The sequence below is a fragment of the Crocodylus porosus genome, unplaced genomic scaffold, assembly GCF_001723895.1.
Source record: "Crocodylus porosus isolate Cpor-Errol unplaced genomic scaffold, CroPor_comp1, whole genome shotgun sequence".
Classification (NCBI taxonomy): Eukaryota; Metazoa; Chordata; order Crocodylia; family Crocodylidae; genus Crocodylus; species Crocodylus porosus.
The window spans coordinates 1,057,001-1,073,865 of record NW_017728925.1 but is presented as its reverse complement, the minus strand read 5'-3'; the positions used below and the strand labels follow the sequence as shown (position 1 = coordinate 1,073,865).

Sequence of the window (16,865 nt, the reverse complement as noted above, 5' to 3'; positions counted from 1 at the left end):
TTATCATTAGTCCTGTAGAGTTTACAAAGCTCTAATCCCACACTACTTAGGACTTCCTCAAGACTGAGCTTCAGGCAGTAAAGCCTAATATCTCCAGTCAGCCCAGAGCACTGGTTACCAGCAGTGTTTAGAAATTGGACTGGCTTCAGAGTCCTGGCACAGAGAGGAGAAATGCATGAGGCATTTCTGCAAATTCCCATCTGCTTTGAAGTCAAAACTGGTGTCCAGTAACTAGAGAAAGAAAACTGGTGCCCAGTAACCAGAGAAAGAAAAAGTCTGGTTCTTTCCATGAGTCTCAAAAATGGCATCTGATTTACTCCAGCATTTTTCAGTGTATTTTAGAAAATTGGTCCCATCTCATCCTACCTGACAACCAAAGTATTGTAAATTCCTTCCCAAGCACTAGCAGACTTACATCTAAAAGAAATGCAGTTATAATGAAGGAATGGTATGCAAATGAAAAGTGAGACAATCATGAGATCTAAGGTCCTTGTTTATTCAAGACAGCTAAACCCTGAGAAGACCAGATCAGATAACCTCTTTAAGTTATAATTTAACCCTGCCTTAGGTTTTGTTCCTAGGAAAATCAAAAATGATACCTCCCTTATGGTTATCTGAAGCATGGATCTTGCTTCTCTGAGAATTCAGGTTTTCCCAACCTGGATTTCCCCTGTGATTTCCTGGTGCTTCAGAAGAGCATAATCAAGCTGTGGACAGATGTAACTTTGTTTAAAAGCGGAGAAGGAGTTTCATAGATTTCATAGACATTAGGGCTGGAAGGGACCTCATAAGATCATTGGGTCCAGCCCCCTGCTAGGATGCAACAGTGAAGTCTGAATGCTTCTATATCCCTACAAAGGTGCTAAATTCATGTAATATGAACTCTCAGTAAAATATGTTAAAGTTAAAATGGTTTTGCTACACTTACATCCTTCTAGAAGCCTGCAGTTATAACTTACTTTGCAACAGCTCCTGCCAGGAGGTATCATTCAATATTGAATGATATTGTCTGTTGTCCTCACCCTTGGTCTTACTGGTCATGTCTACTGTGGAGTTGCCTAATTATCTCTGCAGTAACCATCTCCCATCTATACATACGGCCTTATTAGGCCACAGGAAATTAATAAACTCTGCAGCAGGATAGTACTTGTAAATACAAGTAATATTCTACTGCAGAGTTATTTACTGCACAGCAACGCATGTATACACACTGACCCAGGAGTAAATTGCTCCCAGTCAGCCCAGCCAGCAGTGGACCACACTGCTGGCTGCTGCCTAGCCACATGGCTTGACAGTTGCAGGAGCTTCGTAACCCAGCCAGCTCCTCCATTACCTGATACAGCCACCCACTTTTTGAGCCTGATCCCCTACCCCTTGCTCCCTGCCGGCCCTGGGCTGCCTCCAAGACCCCAGACCACATTGCTGCTGCCAGCCATAGCCCGGGGCTGACCCCTGTTCCCCATACCAGCCTGGGGCTGGCACCTGGCCAGCTGTGGCTGGAGCCTGGAGCTCCCCTTGGCTGCTGCAGGAGGCCAGAGCAGGGCAGGAGCAGCCCTGGCCTGAACTGCTCCTCCCAGGCTATATTTGCTGCTGTACCAGGACCACGTGTAGATGCTGTGCCCAGGAGCAATCTGCAATGTACTCAGTTGCATTAATTGCACTTGTAGACACAACACTTTGTCACTAATTGCAGCGTTTGATATAGATTTGCAGCAAGCTTCCCCTAGCAGCTCAGAACTGGACTCAGATTTTTCTCCTGTTTGGGAATAATGGTTACACTAAGGTCTGGGAGTCTCTGTGCATTTGCTGATACCTTGTGACGAACTAAGAAATATGGACTGAAGGAAAGGTTTTCAATAGTGCCAAAGTGCCTCAGGGGCATAAGTTCCATTTTCAGAAGAATCCTCAACATTTTGAGCTTGAAAATCAGTAGGATTTAAACCCAGAATGCTACACTCACGTTTGGAAAAGGGGCTTCATTTCTTGAGTGGATGGGGTGGTTTTGAAAATTGCACCCTTGCTGTCTGTCTCACTGGCTGGCTGTCTCTCAGAGGTTGTATTCCACATAGCCTAGCAGTGCTTAGTCAGAGCAGATGACGGGGATTTCTTTAGTCCCTTGCATTCTGAATCAGGTTACTTAGGTTTCCTCTTTTTACTACCTCTGTTGTCTGTCCCCCGCCTTGCCAAGCCAGCCCTCATTACCAGGGAAAGGCCAAGTCCAAAAAGGAGGTTTTCCTGAGTGCTAAATGGGTTGAGCTTGGACCCAGCCCAGTGCCATTAGTGTGAAGTTGCACAGCTCAGTTTCTGTCCCTGACAGTGTCCTGCACCACAAGCACTCAGGCTCTGTCATCTGCAGGGTCCTGGAGGGCAGCTGGGTCACAGATGGAGAGGCAGGCGCTGAAGCACTGTGACTGGAACTTACCCCCTCAAGCTCTTAAGCACCTTTGCCATCCACTGCAAAGGGCGTTCAAATTGGGTTGCTGCTGGATGCCAAACCAGTCTGGTCTGATCCACAGTGCTAAGTCTCCTGAAGCAGGCAGAGGAGGAGGGAGGTTGATTTTATGGCATTCAGGGCATCCTTCGTTCTGCAAAAGAGTCACAAAGGGCTGGGAGGAAGTGGCTGAGCAGAAAGCTGCAGTGCATGGAAAGTAACTTCCCTGAACAGCGCTTGTCCCTGATTGCATAGCAATCGCTGAGGCTTTCACTTACCCACCATCTCCAGCGGTACTGGAGGCACCGCTTCAGAGAGCAGAAGATAGATAAGGCCTGAGTCATGAACAGGCTGGGGCTTATGACTTCACTTCTTGGAGTGCCCGGCTGCCTGCGGATGGCTGTACCACATCACAGCGGGTATGTGCCTGGGCAATGTTTACACGCTCTTTTTCTATCAGATCATTGTTCCACTTCCCCTTATTCACCCAGTTGAGTAGAAGGGGAGTCATTGCCCCATCTTATGATAGCTCTGCTACTTTGCACTGAGGCCTGCACAGACACTTCAGAAGAGCTAAAGCCTGATCCACAACCCATTGGGATCAATGGGAAAATGCTCTCTGGCTTCAACAGAGCAAATCCCTCAAAGGCAGCTTGTTACATTTAAAGAGGTATGTACTTGCCTGGTTGCACCCTTCAGATGCTGCTTATTTAAAGGGTCTTGCCAAGTTGAAAGCTTGTCCCTTTTCTTTTAAATAGGAATCTCAAGGTATTCTGGGTTTCCAGGCATTTCAGCTGAGCCCACCTCCCAGATGTTGCAGGCTTAGTCACAATTTCTCAGGTTTTCAAAGGTCCTTCTCGTCCTTGTATGAAAGACCCGCAAACAATAAGGAGACTGCCCAGGCCAGGGGGAGCAATGGACCTGACCAGACAGAGCACCACAAAAGGACGTGTCTACAGCATCCCCTGCTGTGCCCAGGCAGACCACCGTGCAATATGCCCTGCCTGCCCACTGTTGCTTCACACATGCCAATGCCTGAAAATAGGACAACATAGGCAATGCTGAGCATACGACCAGTGCCACTCTCAGGGTCTCTGCCTTGGGCATGCTCATTAGCTCAGAGCCTCATTTCTGGGATTTACAACATAGGGAGGGGACATTTGAACATGATGTGCTTAATGGGGGGCATTCCTTTGCATGCTGAGGCAGCTTATACGTGCGCTAACTACACAAGGTGAAATCCTGGCCCCCGTGAATTTTCATATAACTTCATTGGGATCAGGGGGTTTTATCTACAGGCTCAGCCCACTGAGACTAGGGACAATACGTCATTATTCTCTCATTGCAGGACTAGTAATCTGGATCTCAGTTTTCCAAAACAACTAGGGATTCAAGGGACTTCAGTTTTTGAGTGTCCAAGAGCGGGCGCCTTAAAGAGGCCTGATTTTCAGGGAGGCAGCAGGCAGCACTTTTTGAAAATCAGCTCCCTTTAAGACATGTCCAGTTGAGCCCCCAGTTTATGTGCAATTCGGGATAAATAAGAAATGGTCCCAGCCAAGTGCATCTTTTAAGCCAAACATCTCCCTTTAAAAGCCCCTCATTACCTCTGCAAGCTTTTCAGCACTGTACACTCTTTATGCAAATCAGAGCGAGTCTCAAGGCTGTAACTCAGTCGCTTGGGGTCCTGCTGACATTTACAGATAGTCTCAGCTTCTGCCATTTTATGGCACCATCCAGATCCCAGCTGAGTGAGATACACCAGTGGGTAACCAAGCAGCAGGTATCTGTCTTTCCAGTGCTGTGCTGGGTCTGAGCTGGCTAGCCATGAAAGGCTAACAGTATTCATTTCTTTGGGGGTAGGGGGTATTCCTAGAGAGCGCTGCTGGATTTTCTCTGTTAAATTATGGTCTCGTAATGAATAAGCTTTATTATGGGCTTTTAATGGGCATCTCAATTAACATTGTTCTTTATTGGAGCATTACACAATACAGCTGGGCACAGCTATTTTTTTCTTTCTAGACTTTGACCCAGAGTTCAAGCCACAATCCAGCTTTGCCAAGGAGTGGATCAGAAGCAGTGAGGGACTAGGTGGGGGAAGAGCTCCTCACCCAGCACCACCTTCCAAGTAGATACATGCATCCCAGTCTTGTGCCTGAGCTGGCTGGAGCTGAGGAAGCTGAGGCAGGCCCCCTTCACTGCCTGAGGCTGTTCTGTCAAATGAGTCAAGAGCTCACATGCCAGCTGCTCAGCCAGGCATGGAGGTTGGTGCATCACCCCCAGAGGGACCCCCTGATGGGCAGCAGAATGGGGACAGGGCAGTGTGTTGCTGTTGTCCCGATGCCTGACTGCAGCTCAACTCTTTCCCTGATTCTGGTCCGAGGGGTCCCGAGGAGGAGGCTGTCAGTCATAGGACCAACAGAGGTATGAGCCTGGGCACCATAACTGACTCTAAATATGCAATCTGCCTGGGAAATACCTCTGACCAGCAGGCTGATAGCACCACCCCAGCTGTGTGGTCAGTGGGGACAGAGCTGACTTAGGGCTGCAGTGCATTTTCTCATAACTTTTATTATTATCCTTGTGACACAGCATAGACCTAGGTGTCAGGAAATCTGTTCTCTCAGATCTACTCCAGTTTTCTCACAGCCTCACCTTGACCTCACTGACTCATGCCTTTCTGTATCTCTGTTTCCCCATCTGATGCTGCTGACCCACATCAGAGGAGAGTTATGAGGTGAATTCATTAGCCCGAAAATGCAGTGGGATGCCTGGCCAAATAGTGTGGCAGAAAGGCAGAGGGCTTAGGTACTGCCACCTAACTAACATCTGCCCCTCCATCCTGTTTTTCAGGTGTGCAACTGTGACAAATACGTGAAGATTTCCAAAGAGAAAATGAGGCAATTGATGCAGCTCGGTGGATATTTAACTGAGGGAGATGATGCAGGTAACAGAGTGAGCACCTAGGGAGTTAATGCAGCCTTGTCTAGCATTTGTATATTCTCACCTGAGGAGGTGACCCAGTCCCGCTCTTAACAGCTTGTGATCCTGATCTGGGATTCCCTTATCACTCTGGCTTCAGGATTCACAGTAGCGGCAAAGGACCTGAACTTTAGAGTATCTCAGCATTATTGAGATGTATGGGCCAAAACTTTAACCGGTGTAAATGAAGATTCATCAGCCTCTTTCAGTGATGTCACTGTTCACCAGCGGAGAATCCCACCCATAGATTCATAGAAGTCGGGTCGGAAAGGACCTTGTAGATCTTCAAGTCCGGCCCCCCACCTGGGCAGGAGAAAACTGGGCTCAAATGACTCCAGCCAGGTAGTCATCAAGCCTCCTCTTAAAGACCCCCAGGGTAGGAGCCAGCACCACTTCCCTTGGAAGTTGGTTCCAGATCCGAGCCGCCCTGACCTTGAAGTAGTGCTTACGGATGTCTGATCTAAACCTCCTCTCCAACAACTTGTGGCCGTCATGCCTTGTTATGCCATGGGCGCTGGGGGAAAACAAGGTCTCTCCCAAACCCTTCTGGTCCTCCCTAATTAGGGAAAGTGGATTGTGCTGAAAATGGATGTTTTATATCAGCTTGTCATGGAATTTAATAGTCCTTTGTTCTTCAGTGGAAAAACAAGTTACATCTTTTGGACCCCACAGGGCCATCTTGGTGCATAGATTGGATTCAGACACATAGGTGTAGTAGGTGAATTCAGTGCTATGTTGCAATTACTCTTCCCCCTCTGGCTGTAGCTTGAATCCTGCCTTGTCCCAGCTATTTCCATGTGGCATGGGATCTCAAGGGTTTTAGTAATGGCTGCTCTTAAAGGAGATTATATGGACTGTTACACTCCCTAAAATATAAAGACAGCTGCAAGAATTACTCTGGGGATTTCCGAGGGAAGTTAGGTGCCCTGTTTTAGGTAAGTGGGTGCTGGGAGCTAACAGCTATCCCCATTTGGAGGACCTGAGCCCCAGACAAGTCTGCCCACTCCTAGAGGCAGAGTCTGATCCCCACCCCTCACCTGCACCTTGCGCAGTTATCTGCCAGTGCAGCAAGTAAAACACTCTCCTCGCATCAGCCTGGGGGCATTTTACTTCAACTTTGCATTGATGCAAATCATTGCATGAGGAGGAATGGGGAATAAAGCTCTCCAGCAGTGAAGCTTATTTCCCTGCAGTAGGTTTGCCAAGGATTCATGTTCCAGCCAAAGCCCATCTGAACTTGCAAAACATGGACCCACAAAGGGGAAAATTCAGAATCTCTAAGCAGAGTCAAGAGAACTTTTCCTCCGTGGTTCTTCTCCCTTAGTAGCATGATTCAGAAAAACTCATCTGCTGTCCTGTGTGAGGTTGCTTTGTTATGTACACAGTAGGCTGTGTTTTGAATGCCCGGCATGATGAGTTACTAGTAGGGGCACAAGTCACAGCCTGAGGACTTTCCCACCTAACTGACTCCCTGTACATGGTGTTAACCACAAACTCCGGAGTGGCTTCTCATTGGTAGGACCTGCTAAGGCACATGATCAACCCCCTGCCTCCATGGTTACTACTAAACTAGGTCAGATTGCAGTCTGAGCTATTACATTCTGCCTACCTAGCAATGCTCTTGCAGACACAGCTGGGTGAGGCATTCTCCACTCCCTGCCTTAAACTGCTCAGCACCCATGTTGTTTACAGCTTCATGCTTCACCCCAGATGTAGCTGCATTTCAGTGCTGAGTGACATGTACTTTGTGCATACAGTTTGTGATGAGAAGCAGTGTGATTCAGCACACAGTGCGCTGGGAGAGGAGTCTGGAGATGTCACCAGGCTGCAGCTTTAGGCAAGTCCCTTAACCTCTCTGTTCCTCAGTTTCCCCACTTGGAAATAATGCTACTTCCTTTACTGTGTGAAGTGCTTTGAGCTCCTTAGATGAAATGCAGTCTCTAAAAGCGGTGTGTTTACTGTTAGTCAAAGTATCTGGCCCTTTAGGAAGAAAGGAAGATGCTGTGAATGGGTAATGCATGTTCCCTTAACTCTGGCTGGCTGGGGGGTGTTGTACTTTCTAAAAGAGCAGGGCATCCTACCAAAGCATTCCCTGCTGAGAGCTGTTGCCGGGTGGGTTTTCATGTACCTGGAGACTTGCCCATCCTGTTCAACCAGTTCCCAGAGTGTGGGACTGAAAAACAGAAATGCTGTGGTTTATATTCAGCTACTTAAGAGGTGTCCTCTTCTCCCCAGGTCATTAAGTAGGTGAGTATAATATAACTGGAGGGTCTCACACTTCACTGCTTCTGCTGGCCGAGCTCCCTACACATACCAGGGGCTCTTTTGCCCCCTCAAGCTCCCTGCTTTCTGCCCTTCCCTCCTCTGTAAGTCAGGCCAGGACTTCTGTGTACTCCATGTGCTTCCTCCCTCCAATCCAGTATATCCTGTTCCCCCTTTTGCCGCGCCAAAGATTCTTCGTGCCCCTCACTCCTTCCTTGCCTTCGTGCCCCATGTCCCTCTCTCATTAAGACAAAGGCTGTGTTCCCCCAGCTCCTTTTGCCTCATACCAAAGACTCTCTGTGTTCCTGACAACCCCCAACCAAACTATTCTCCTCCAGTGCTTTTGTGCCCTGCTCCTTTTTTATTTCTTGTCTCTCTGGTGATGAGCCACTCAGGGGGTTGACATGTTAGCCACTACTAGTACCATCTCCTGTGGGGTAGAGGTGAGACGTGTTAAGCTGGAAGATATCAGTGACTGCCAACCCCCCATTCTTTGAGCTGTAGACAACTCCAGAAGTAGATGAAGCTGCTGGCTCTGATAGATGCAAGAGATTTCCTCTGTCCTGTCTCCTTCCGTGTTTCCTGATATTCAGTAGCATCAGTACATTTCTGCCCACGGATGCCTAGGCCATTCCCAGAAAGCTGGACATTGATCAGTTCTCAAGTTAGTGCAGATGGAGGGTGATTTGCCATGTGGTTACATGTATTTATTCAGCCAGCAACCTGAGTCACATGACCAAGACATTTTAAGGGATAGTTATTGTTCTGCAGAGCGTAAGGCCAAAAGGGACAATGAATCTGCATCTCCTTTGACCTTCTCTGTACTCCAGAGCAGATAATTCATCCAGTTCCCTTAGTCCTAAACCAAATAATCTGTGTTTTGCTAAGGCATCATCCAGAAAGAAAGCCAGGCTTGATTGGAAAAGATCAAGAGGTGGAGAATGAAGTGATGCCCTGGGTCGTTTTGTTTTCCTATGGCTATCGCCCCTTATCAAGTTTTCCTAATAAAGCCTTTGGTTGTATAAACTGGATGGATGGGATAGTTAGACTTCCAAGCACAGCTTAAGTTTGAGGTGATATGTGTATATCCAGCCCCCACACACGTCTCCTTGCGCTCAGACCAGGGGTGCTGAGCAGAGCTGCAGGAACTAACTGATGTCTCAGTTGAGTAGCTGAGCTGAAAACACCAGACAAAAAGAACAATTTGAGGTTGACCGCCCCTTCCCGCCCCACCAAAAAACCCCTATTACCAACTACAGCCATTAAAACCAAAAATTCCCAACTGAAATATTTCTTTCAAACCCCAAATAATTTTTGCTCCATTTCTGAGCTTTTATGTCAAGGGTTTTTAAAATATTTTAAGTTCAAGTGAAGCAAATATAAAAGCAGACTAGCATCTCAAGTCAGACACCCAGAATGCTTCACACAGAGCCTGTCAAAACAAATGCTATGACTTTTTCTGATCCTTTTTTCCATTTTGTGCCAGTTGAAGCTGTTCACCAAAACAGACACAAATCCACCACATGCTTCTGTGGTTTGTGTGAAAAAATCAGCTTAGTTTCAAGCTAAGTAGCAGTGCCCATAACACCCCTGCCTTTAACTACTATGGGTGGAAGATGGGGAAAGAAAGGCAGGGCAAGAAATGAGAGAAATTGTGCAGCGTATCTTTTTCCCCCCGTTCTGAACACAGGTTTCTAAGCACTTCTGCTTTCTGGTTCCCACACTATGACGCTGGGGAATGTTTTGTTTCAAAAGAAGCTGGTTTCATTCAGGAAAACCATCCAGTCCAGGTCAAGCTTTGTGAAACTTAAACAAAAAACATTTGACCCTAACTACTTAGCAAAGTCACTTTAACTTCCTGGCCTGTGAGGTGTGGGATCTCTCCCTGCTTCCAGATCAAATGGTGGTGGGGCTAGAGCAGCGTGGTGGGGGGTGTTTGTAATAAAGATGTCTGTGCTACAGTGCCACCCCATGCTTTCTCAAAGTGACAGCTGAAAGGGGCCTTCACTCTTCTCCCACTCCCAGTGGCAAAGACTTAATTTACTGGGCGTCTTAGGTACAGCCGTACTGCATGGATCTCAGCTCAGGAAACCGCACAAAGATACATTGGACTACACCTCACCTGCAGCCCCAACCCCCCGCTGCCCTGTGCCTAGCCATTTCCCCTGCGCTGGGTCAGATCAGCCTCCTGGCTGCTTTTGTGTATGCCAGTCTGTGGCAAGGAGCTGCAAAGGTAGTTGAGGACCTGCACACCCCCATTTCCTCTTGTGCAGCAGAAGGGTTACTCGGTGCCAGCTTTGCCCTGCTGCAAATCACCTTTGCCCTGGGGTGGTTTTCCCTGAGCTGGGATAGTGGCCAGATTGTGCTGGCAGAGCAGTGCTGAGCAGTCTGTGCCTCCTGCAGTTTCCTTGAAGGGGACTGATGTCCACAGTGACCCCTACATCTTCTCCAGCGTGTCTGGGCAATGGCTGAAAACTGTGTCCCCAGATGGCGCATCTGCGTGGCCTTTTCAGAGCCTTAAAAATTGTGATTGTTTAGGGCTTGATGAGTATATCAGTAGAGCGTATGACACCAGCATAACTGGTTGTTTATGTCACATACGGATAGAGACTGTGCCAGAGGGACTGAGCAGCAGCTAACGTGGTGCTGACTTCAGGAGGGCATGGATCTCCAATGGTCTGTTTGCTGGAGTATGGGTAAGAAAGGTTAATATACAGAACTCCGTGAAGCCTGTCATGCTGGAAACGTCCCTAGGAGAATATGCCATTCTATTTGACTTGTTTCCATCACTTTTTATGGTCGTGCATGCATGTTATTAAAAGAGGATGAATCGTTGTATAATAACTCACTTGAATTTTGACCTAGGGCTTTGTGCAGGTTTTTCCCAGGGCTTGGGAGCACTTTCCAACCCAGTCTGTTTGGAGCTTGTAGGGATTTCTCAGAAAGTGTTCACAAGCCTGGACAGATCTGCCCAGGCTTGGAATTCCCATCATGGTGCTCCTCGCAGCTTTCCCAGAACTCGGTTTTGCATAGGGGAAAAATATGAGGGGGGCAGATCCGGGTTTGTGGGTAGGTGCTGTGGGCTCACTGGCTTGCAGCCTTCCCTTAGCTTTACACTGCAGCCTCACCCCGTCGCTCCGTACACTGAGACTGCGCCTGGGAAGAATTCTGCTGCCCAAATGATTTTGTGTAACCAAGACTGAAACTGCAACATACCTGCAAATGCCGTGGAGCATAATGGGTGCCTGTAGATGTGCTGTGAGGCTGCTCTGATGTGCTCTAATTACAGTGTGCCACACTCGATTGATCAATTCTACTGGAGCATGGTACTTACTGCACTCCAGCCAGCCCCTGTGTCTCATGTATCAGTGTCCCCATGCTTCAAAATGGGGCCGGGGGTATTTTAACTAACGTTCATCGAATGAGCCTGAGTTCAAGCACCCCGCCGCCATTCTGAAGTGCAGGGTCGCTGGTACACAAGACGCTGCGGTGCTTTAATTAGACCAGCTGTCAGAGCCACTCTAATTAAAGTGCCTCTCCCCCCACCGCATAGCATGTGTAAAAATGCACAACATGGTCTTTAACAAAGCAACTGAACCCAAGCAAGGAATCGGGGTCACTGAATTTCCTCAACAGCTCAATAAAACTCATTAAGTGGCCCTCCAGCCGCAATGATTGCCCACCCCTAAGCTAAGATACACCAAGTTAGGACCTAAGAGGCCAGATCCTCAGGTTATCTTGGAAAGCTTCACTTTGTTTGCGTGACTGTGTACAGTGGCAGAAGCCAAGATATTGGATGGATCTGATGGTATGTTTTTAGCTGATGGGCCTGATGTCAAGCTGAGCACTGCTTCCTAGCATAGACAGCTGGTCTCAGAGCAGGCAGAAGACCACCGCACACTTGGACATGTTGGTGTGTGCAAAATGTTTTTTCTCTGGAGCTGCCTAGTTTGCATGATTTAGTTCTCACCAAGGCAGGGTAGATAAGCACCTTCAGTCAGAAGGCAGAGTAGATATCTCTGTTGCAAAGAAGAGGTTGCCACATTCAGGATTTGCAGAAGTTCATGTAGGAGATTCAATCTGGTGCTTTAGCCATGGGAACGAGTGTCTGAAACCTCCTGAATGATATTTCTGGCTTCCATGCTGGGTTTGTTTCAGTAATACACTCAACTTCTCTATGCCTCAGTTTCCTTTTCTGTACAATAATGCTGGCATATCAGAGTTGAGTTCCTGTGTGTAAAACAGTTTGAAGATGCAGAGCACTAGCACGCGTGCACTGCAAAGCATGTATAGCTGGACCAATGTACCATACACTGCAACCTGGATAGTGTAGTGCTTCATAATGGTCTCTTTATTCCCTTCTGCAACAGTTCCTGGCACTATATGAGCAGTTTCTAAGGGGACAGTGAAGTAGATCAGAATAATCTGGAGAGCAGGAAATTGCCTAACACGGCTCTTCTCTGTCTCTGACTGCGATAAGGCCATTGTTATGGTGCTCTCCGTTCTGGGTTCATCCACTTGTTATTCGTGTCTGACTCGGGTTCAAATCCTCTCTAGTCAGTAATGAAAATAATCTTGGTAACCTCATCCACCTCCCTCACCTATAAATGGTACCACGGGTCATTTGGTAGAAACAGGCATCTGCTCAAGGAGTGGAACAGCCTGTGGAGGCTTTGGGGCAAAGCTGAATGTCTCTGGCGAGTGGAATAGAGGGAGGTGCTGGAGAATGGGGTGTTCCCAGAGGTGCCAGGGCTGAAGCAGCGAGGGATGTGGTGTGACAGGACTGATATGCCCGGGCAAAACTTCTGGGTGGCCCCAGGACTGACTTAGCAGAGGGTGCCTGCACACAGCAGATGCTGCTGGTCTTTCCTGAGCATTAAACTCACTGGCATGTTTCACTTCAACCCTCCATGAGATTCTCCTCCTCTAGCAGCTGAGCTGGAACCAGCCTTGTGGAGACCCGCAGGCTATTCATGCAAAGGCCACGTGAGCTGCGGAGCAGGACAGGCCACAGTACGATAGGTCAGTACAAAGCCACAAGCCCCAGCGGTGCCTTTGGCATTGGAAGCACATGTGGCAGAGCGCACACAGCCAGCCTCCTCCATTGCTCACAGACAGCTTGGGGCAGGTGAATGGCGACAGGCAGCTTCTGCAGAAATCCTGTGACAGCAGTGAGACTTCCCCTTGCCATGACCCTGGCCACCTGCTGCAGAGCACTTTCCCCCTCTTTATGTTGCAGAAGTGACTCAGTATTTCTTTCCCTTCCCCTCCCCGCCATTCTTAAGGTCACTCTGCACTGTGCTGCTGCTGATTATAGCGTGGGAACTTTCTGAGCCCGGCACTCTCTGTGGTGTGGTGTGTAATCTCAGGTAAGGCCAAGACCACAGGCAGATGGGGGAAAACTTTGTAGCAACTGATTCACAGCCAAAGGCGAAGCTAGCAAGAAGCTGTGCAGCAGGGGTGCATCTGCTCTCTGCACCCAGGCCAGTGACACTACGGCTGTTGGGACCTTTCCTGCAGGCACCTTGTGGCACTGGGTAAACCCAGCAGCCCCCTTGGTCTGGGACTCCATTCTACAGCTAAGGAGGCGTCAGGCTGTTTATAGCCAGCAAATAAATAACTTTAAGGCAGGCTTGCAGATCTCACTAGGGACTACAAAATCTCACTCATGACTCTTACAGCTGCCGCTGTGACCCACTCCACAAAAGAGTTCAGGACCCATAGCTGCAGCACAGTACACTGACTGTGCTGCTGATCTTGTCCTGTGAGAGCCTGGGCTGGGAGCTTAGCAGTAACATCTCCAAGGGGCGAGCGCCCAGGGCTCTCCACCTGGAGTAGCATGGTGTTTATTTGCTGTTATGTAGCTTCTTTGTAGTCATAACTGAGCACTTGTCCCACTTTTCACTTGGGGAAACTGAGGCACAGAGAGGTAATGGGACTTTCTTGAGGTCTAAAGCAAATGATTGGCAGAACCAAGAACTGAACTGAGGAGTTCTTATTGTCACTTCATTACTCAGCCCATGGAGAAAACGGCTACAGGAAGGGGAGGTTGTCAGATTGACTAGTACGTTGAAAAGGGCCACAGTATAACCCCCAAATTCGTATTAGTTATAGTGATAGCAAAGTGTGCAGAAGTATTAAACCATGTTAGTCTGAAGTGAGGCAGAAGGTAGGGCAAGGTAGCACCTGGGGGACTAAGTGGGTCAGAGAAGCATGAGCTTTCATAGGCAACAGTCTGATTTGTAACATCTGATTCAGCATAGGTAACAACCTACTTTGTCAGATACTATAACAGTAGTATCAAAAGGCGTTAATGGCAACCAGTGCCCCAGTTTTTTCTACATGCTTGTATAGTACCTGGCATAATGTGACCCAGGTCTTGTGACATTATCACAATATAACTACCGGATAACAATATTAATACATGCTAGGTGCTGTGTATACATGTACATGCTTGCAGTTCCTACCCTGAGAAGCTGGAAGTTGAAATAGAGAAGCAGGCAAAGCGTGGGGAAGTGGAGGTGAAATGACTTGTCTGCAGCTATTTAGCAGGCCACACTGACAGAGCTGGGATTAGTCTTCGAGTTCCTGGGCCTGAGCCCTGCAGGCTCTGGAGGGGTTTTAGATATGACTGCCAGTGAAAAAAACTGTATTTGGTCATGTGAAAACCACCGTGGAGGTGTGAACTCAGTGATATTTGGCGGCTGTGCATTCACAGAGTTGTGCATGTATCTGCTAACGTCAGACAGACTCTCAGATGTTGCCCATCTGAATAAGCAAGAGGCAAGCAAGTCCCTTGCTCTGCAAGGGTTAAGCCCAGCAAAGCCGGTGGGACTTTGAGGAGATTCCAGCAGGATTCCTTCCCCCTTCCAGACAAACCTGTAGAGTCTGTGCTCCCTTTACCACACTTTCTGCCTGGTTGATCTGTGCCAGCAGGGCAGAGGAGAGCACAAGGCTGGCTACTCTCCCCCCTGCTACACCAGCTCCTCTGAGAAAGTCCTAAGAACTTGGCCTATCGTACACAGCAGTGGTTGCATAACCCTAAGTCCTTTGTCCTTCGCTTATCAGGCTTATCTGGAAGGAAGAGATAACCAGGCATCTTCAGTGCCCTGCAATAGCATGCTGTTTCTCAGGCTCTAGCTTTCCTTATCAGGAGCAATCTCTCACCAAGGAAAGGTTTCCCATGAACCTTTGTACTCCAAGAATGCTCCCGGGTGTGTTTTCAGACTTGTGCAAAGCCTTTAAAGCAAGTGCTTTCTCCAGAACACCTATTCCTTAATTGCCAAATTACAAAAGAGTTGACAGTGTGTGCAGAGCTGTAATGACAGGCTGTGAGAGCCAGGCATGGCCGTGCTCCTGTGAAAAGGGCAAGGCTTGCGTAAGACCTGACAGGATCTTGTGTGTCTCAGGCTTTGGCAGGAAGCCGCTGTTCCCACTGGGGAAAGAAGAGGTGAACTAGAGGATTGCAGCCCCTCAGGGACCTGCTGCTGCTTTCTAGCTCTGCCCAGCCAGTGCATACACAAGGCCTTTCAACCTGGGTCTGGCAGCACGGTCACCCTTAAATAAATGAACATAGGCCAGCGGCAGCAGGTCGTGAAGTCTAGGAGAAGCTAGAACTAGGAGTCGAGTTTCCTCTTGAGACCACATTAGACTACGTGGCAGCCAAGGGAGAGCAGGTGAATAACCCCCACACCAGGTCAGAATGTGAGGGCACCTAGTCAGGATCACCTAAGCATGATCTTGAACACATAAAGAGGAGGGATCATCCTCTTCCTCACTGCTTGCTTAGCTTTTTGGCCTAAAGGCTAAAATATAGGCAAAAGCAGATTTCACAGACTTGAGCAGGGTGGAACTGGGTCACCCTTAGACACATAAGTCCGCTTCAGCTCCTAAAATGCTGAGTGGAATCTAGCCTCTACTGTTTTGAAACTATATTCTCACTTTGGCTTGAGAAGGCACTGGGGAGGAGGGTCTTAAGCCACCTCAGTGACCTAGCAGCCAAGCTCCATTAAATAATCCTCCTCCTGTATTGATCTGAGACAAGAAGACATACAAAAAACTAGAACTTTGGGTTTCAAAATGATACCTTTTATTAAACCAACTTGGAAATTGCAAGAAAATTGTCCTTTTCTGCAAGCTTTTGGAATCAAAGTCCCTTTGTCAGGCTCTGGGAAAAGTATAGGTGGTACAAGATGGCAAAAAGTCCTCTTAGGTAGGAAATAAACTTCATTTTTGCACAGAGGAAGCTGAAGATGGAAGGCTGTCCCTTTGGGTCCATTAGAGCTCCAGAGCAAACTTCTCCCACCACTGGCTGGTAATTTGCTAAGGCTTTCTGAGGAAATCTGTAATGTCCAAGTGGCATCTGTTCCTAGCTCTGGCAGTGAACTGGGATCCCAGCTCAATGACAATACTCTTAACAACAGTTTTCTACTTGCCATAGCTTCAGATCCTCCTGGGCATTAAGTTGTCCATACAAGTTGTAGTGATGTTCCTCTCCTCTTTGTTGCAATTAATAGTGTCTGCACAATGATGAATTTGTCTTAGTAGACAGGCAATCTTGTTTCACCCCAAGTAGCACCAATTAAGCATTGCTTCTTGCATGTGAAAAGGAGGCCCCTTGCCAGAAGCTTCAGCGTCAGCACTGGAAAAATTTACAAGGCACCTGCAGTAGGTTAGTATCCCATGTCTTCCAGCACTGCCCCACGGTCTTCCTGATCCACTTACTGCCTGGCCATTGGCTCTCAAGTATCCCAACCACCCCAGCACCTTGGCTTATGAGTAGTCTGCTCCACTAGCATCTGCTGCTGTAATGGAGACCCACCTGTCTTTCAAGTGTCACTGTAACATAAGCATCTGCTACTGACAAGTGATGGAGCTGCTGCTCCATTTGGATCCTGGACCCAACAAATAAAATAGCAACTCTACAGAGTTCCCCCACCATTTGCTTTGAAAAACCTGATCTTACCCCATAGGTTGGTAATGGTCAATGAAGTAGGCAGATTGTTTTCATAGTTTCATAGTCGGTAGGGTCAGAAGGGACCTGAGCAGATCATCTAGTCCAACCCCCTGCCATGGCAGGAAAGAGTACTGGGGTCAAACAACCCCAGCAAGGTGTTCATCTAACCTCCTCTTAAAAACCCCCCGGGTAGGAGCCTGCACCACTTCTCTTGGAAGTTGGTTCCAGATCCTAGCC

The 16,865-nt window shown here is 48.1% G+C and overlaps 1 protein-coding gene across 4 annotated transcripts in view; it reads left to right on the top strand.

The window, feature by feature from the left end:
* Positions 1 to 16,865, top strand: part of EXD3 (exonuclease 3'-5' domain containing 3) — a 430,752-nt gene that overhangs the window by 406,077 nt on the left and 7,810 nt on the right. For 3 of the 4 annotated variants that reach the window (XM_019540506.1, XM_019540505.1, XM_019540504.1), the window contains exon 21: positions 5,282 to 5,375. In XM_019540506.1, coding sequence (XP_019396051.1) covers positions 5,282 to 5,375 — 94 coding nt within the window. Of the gene's footprint in view, positions 1 to 4,450; positions 4,520 to 5,281; positions 5,376 to 16,865 lie in introns of those variants that run through there. The other variant, XM_019540507.1, reaches the window with a different exon arrangement.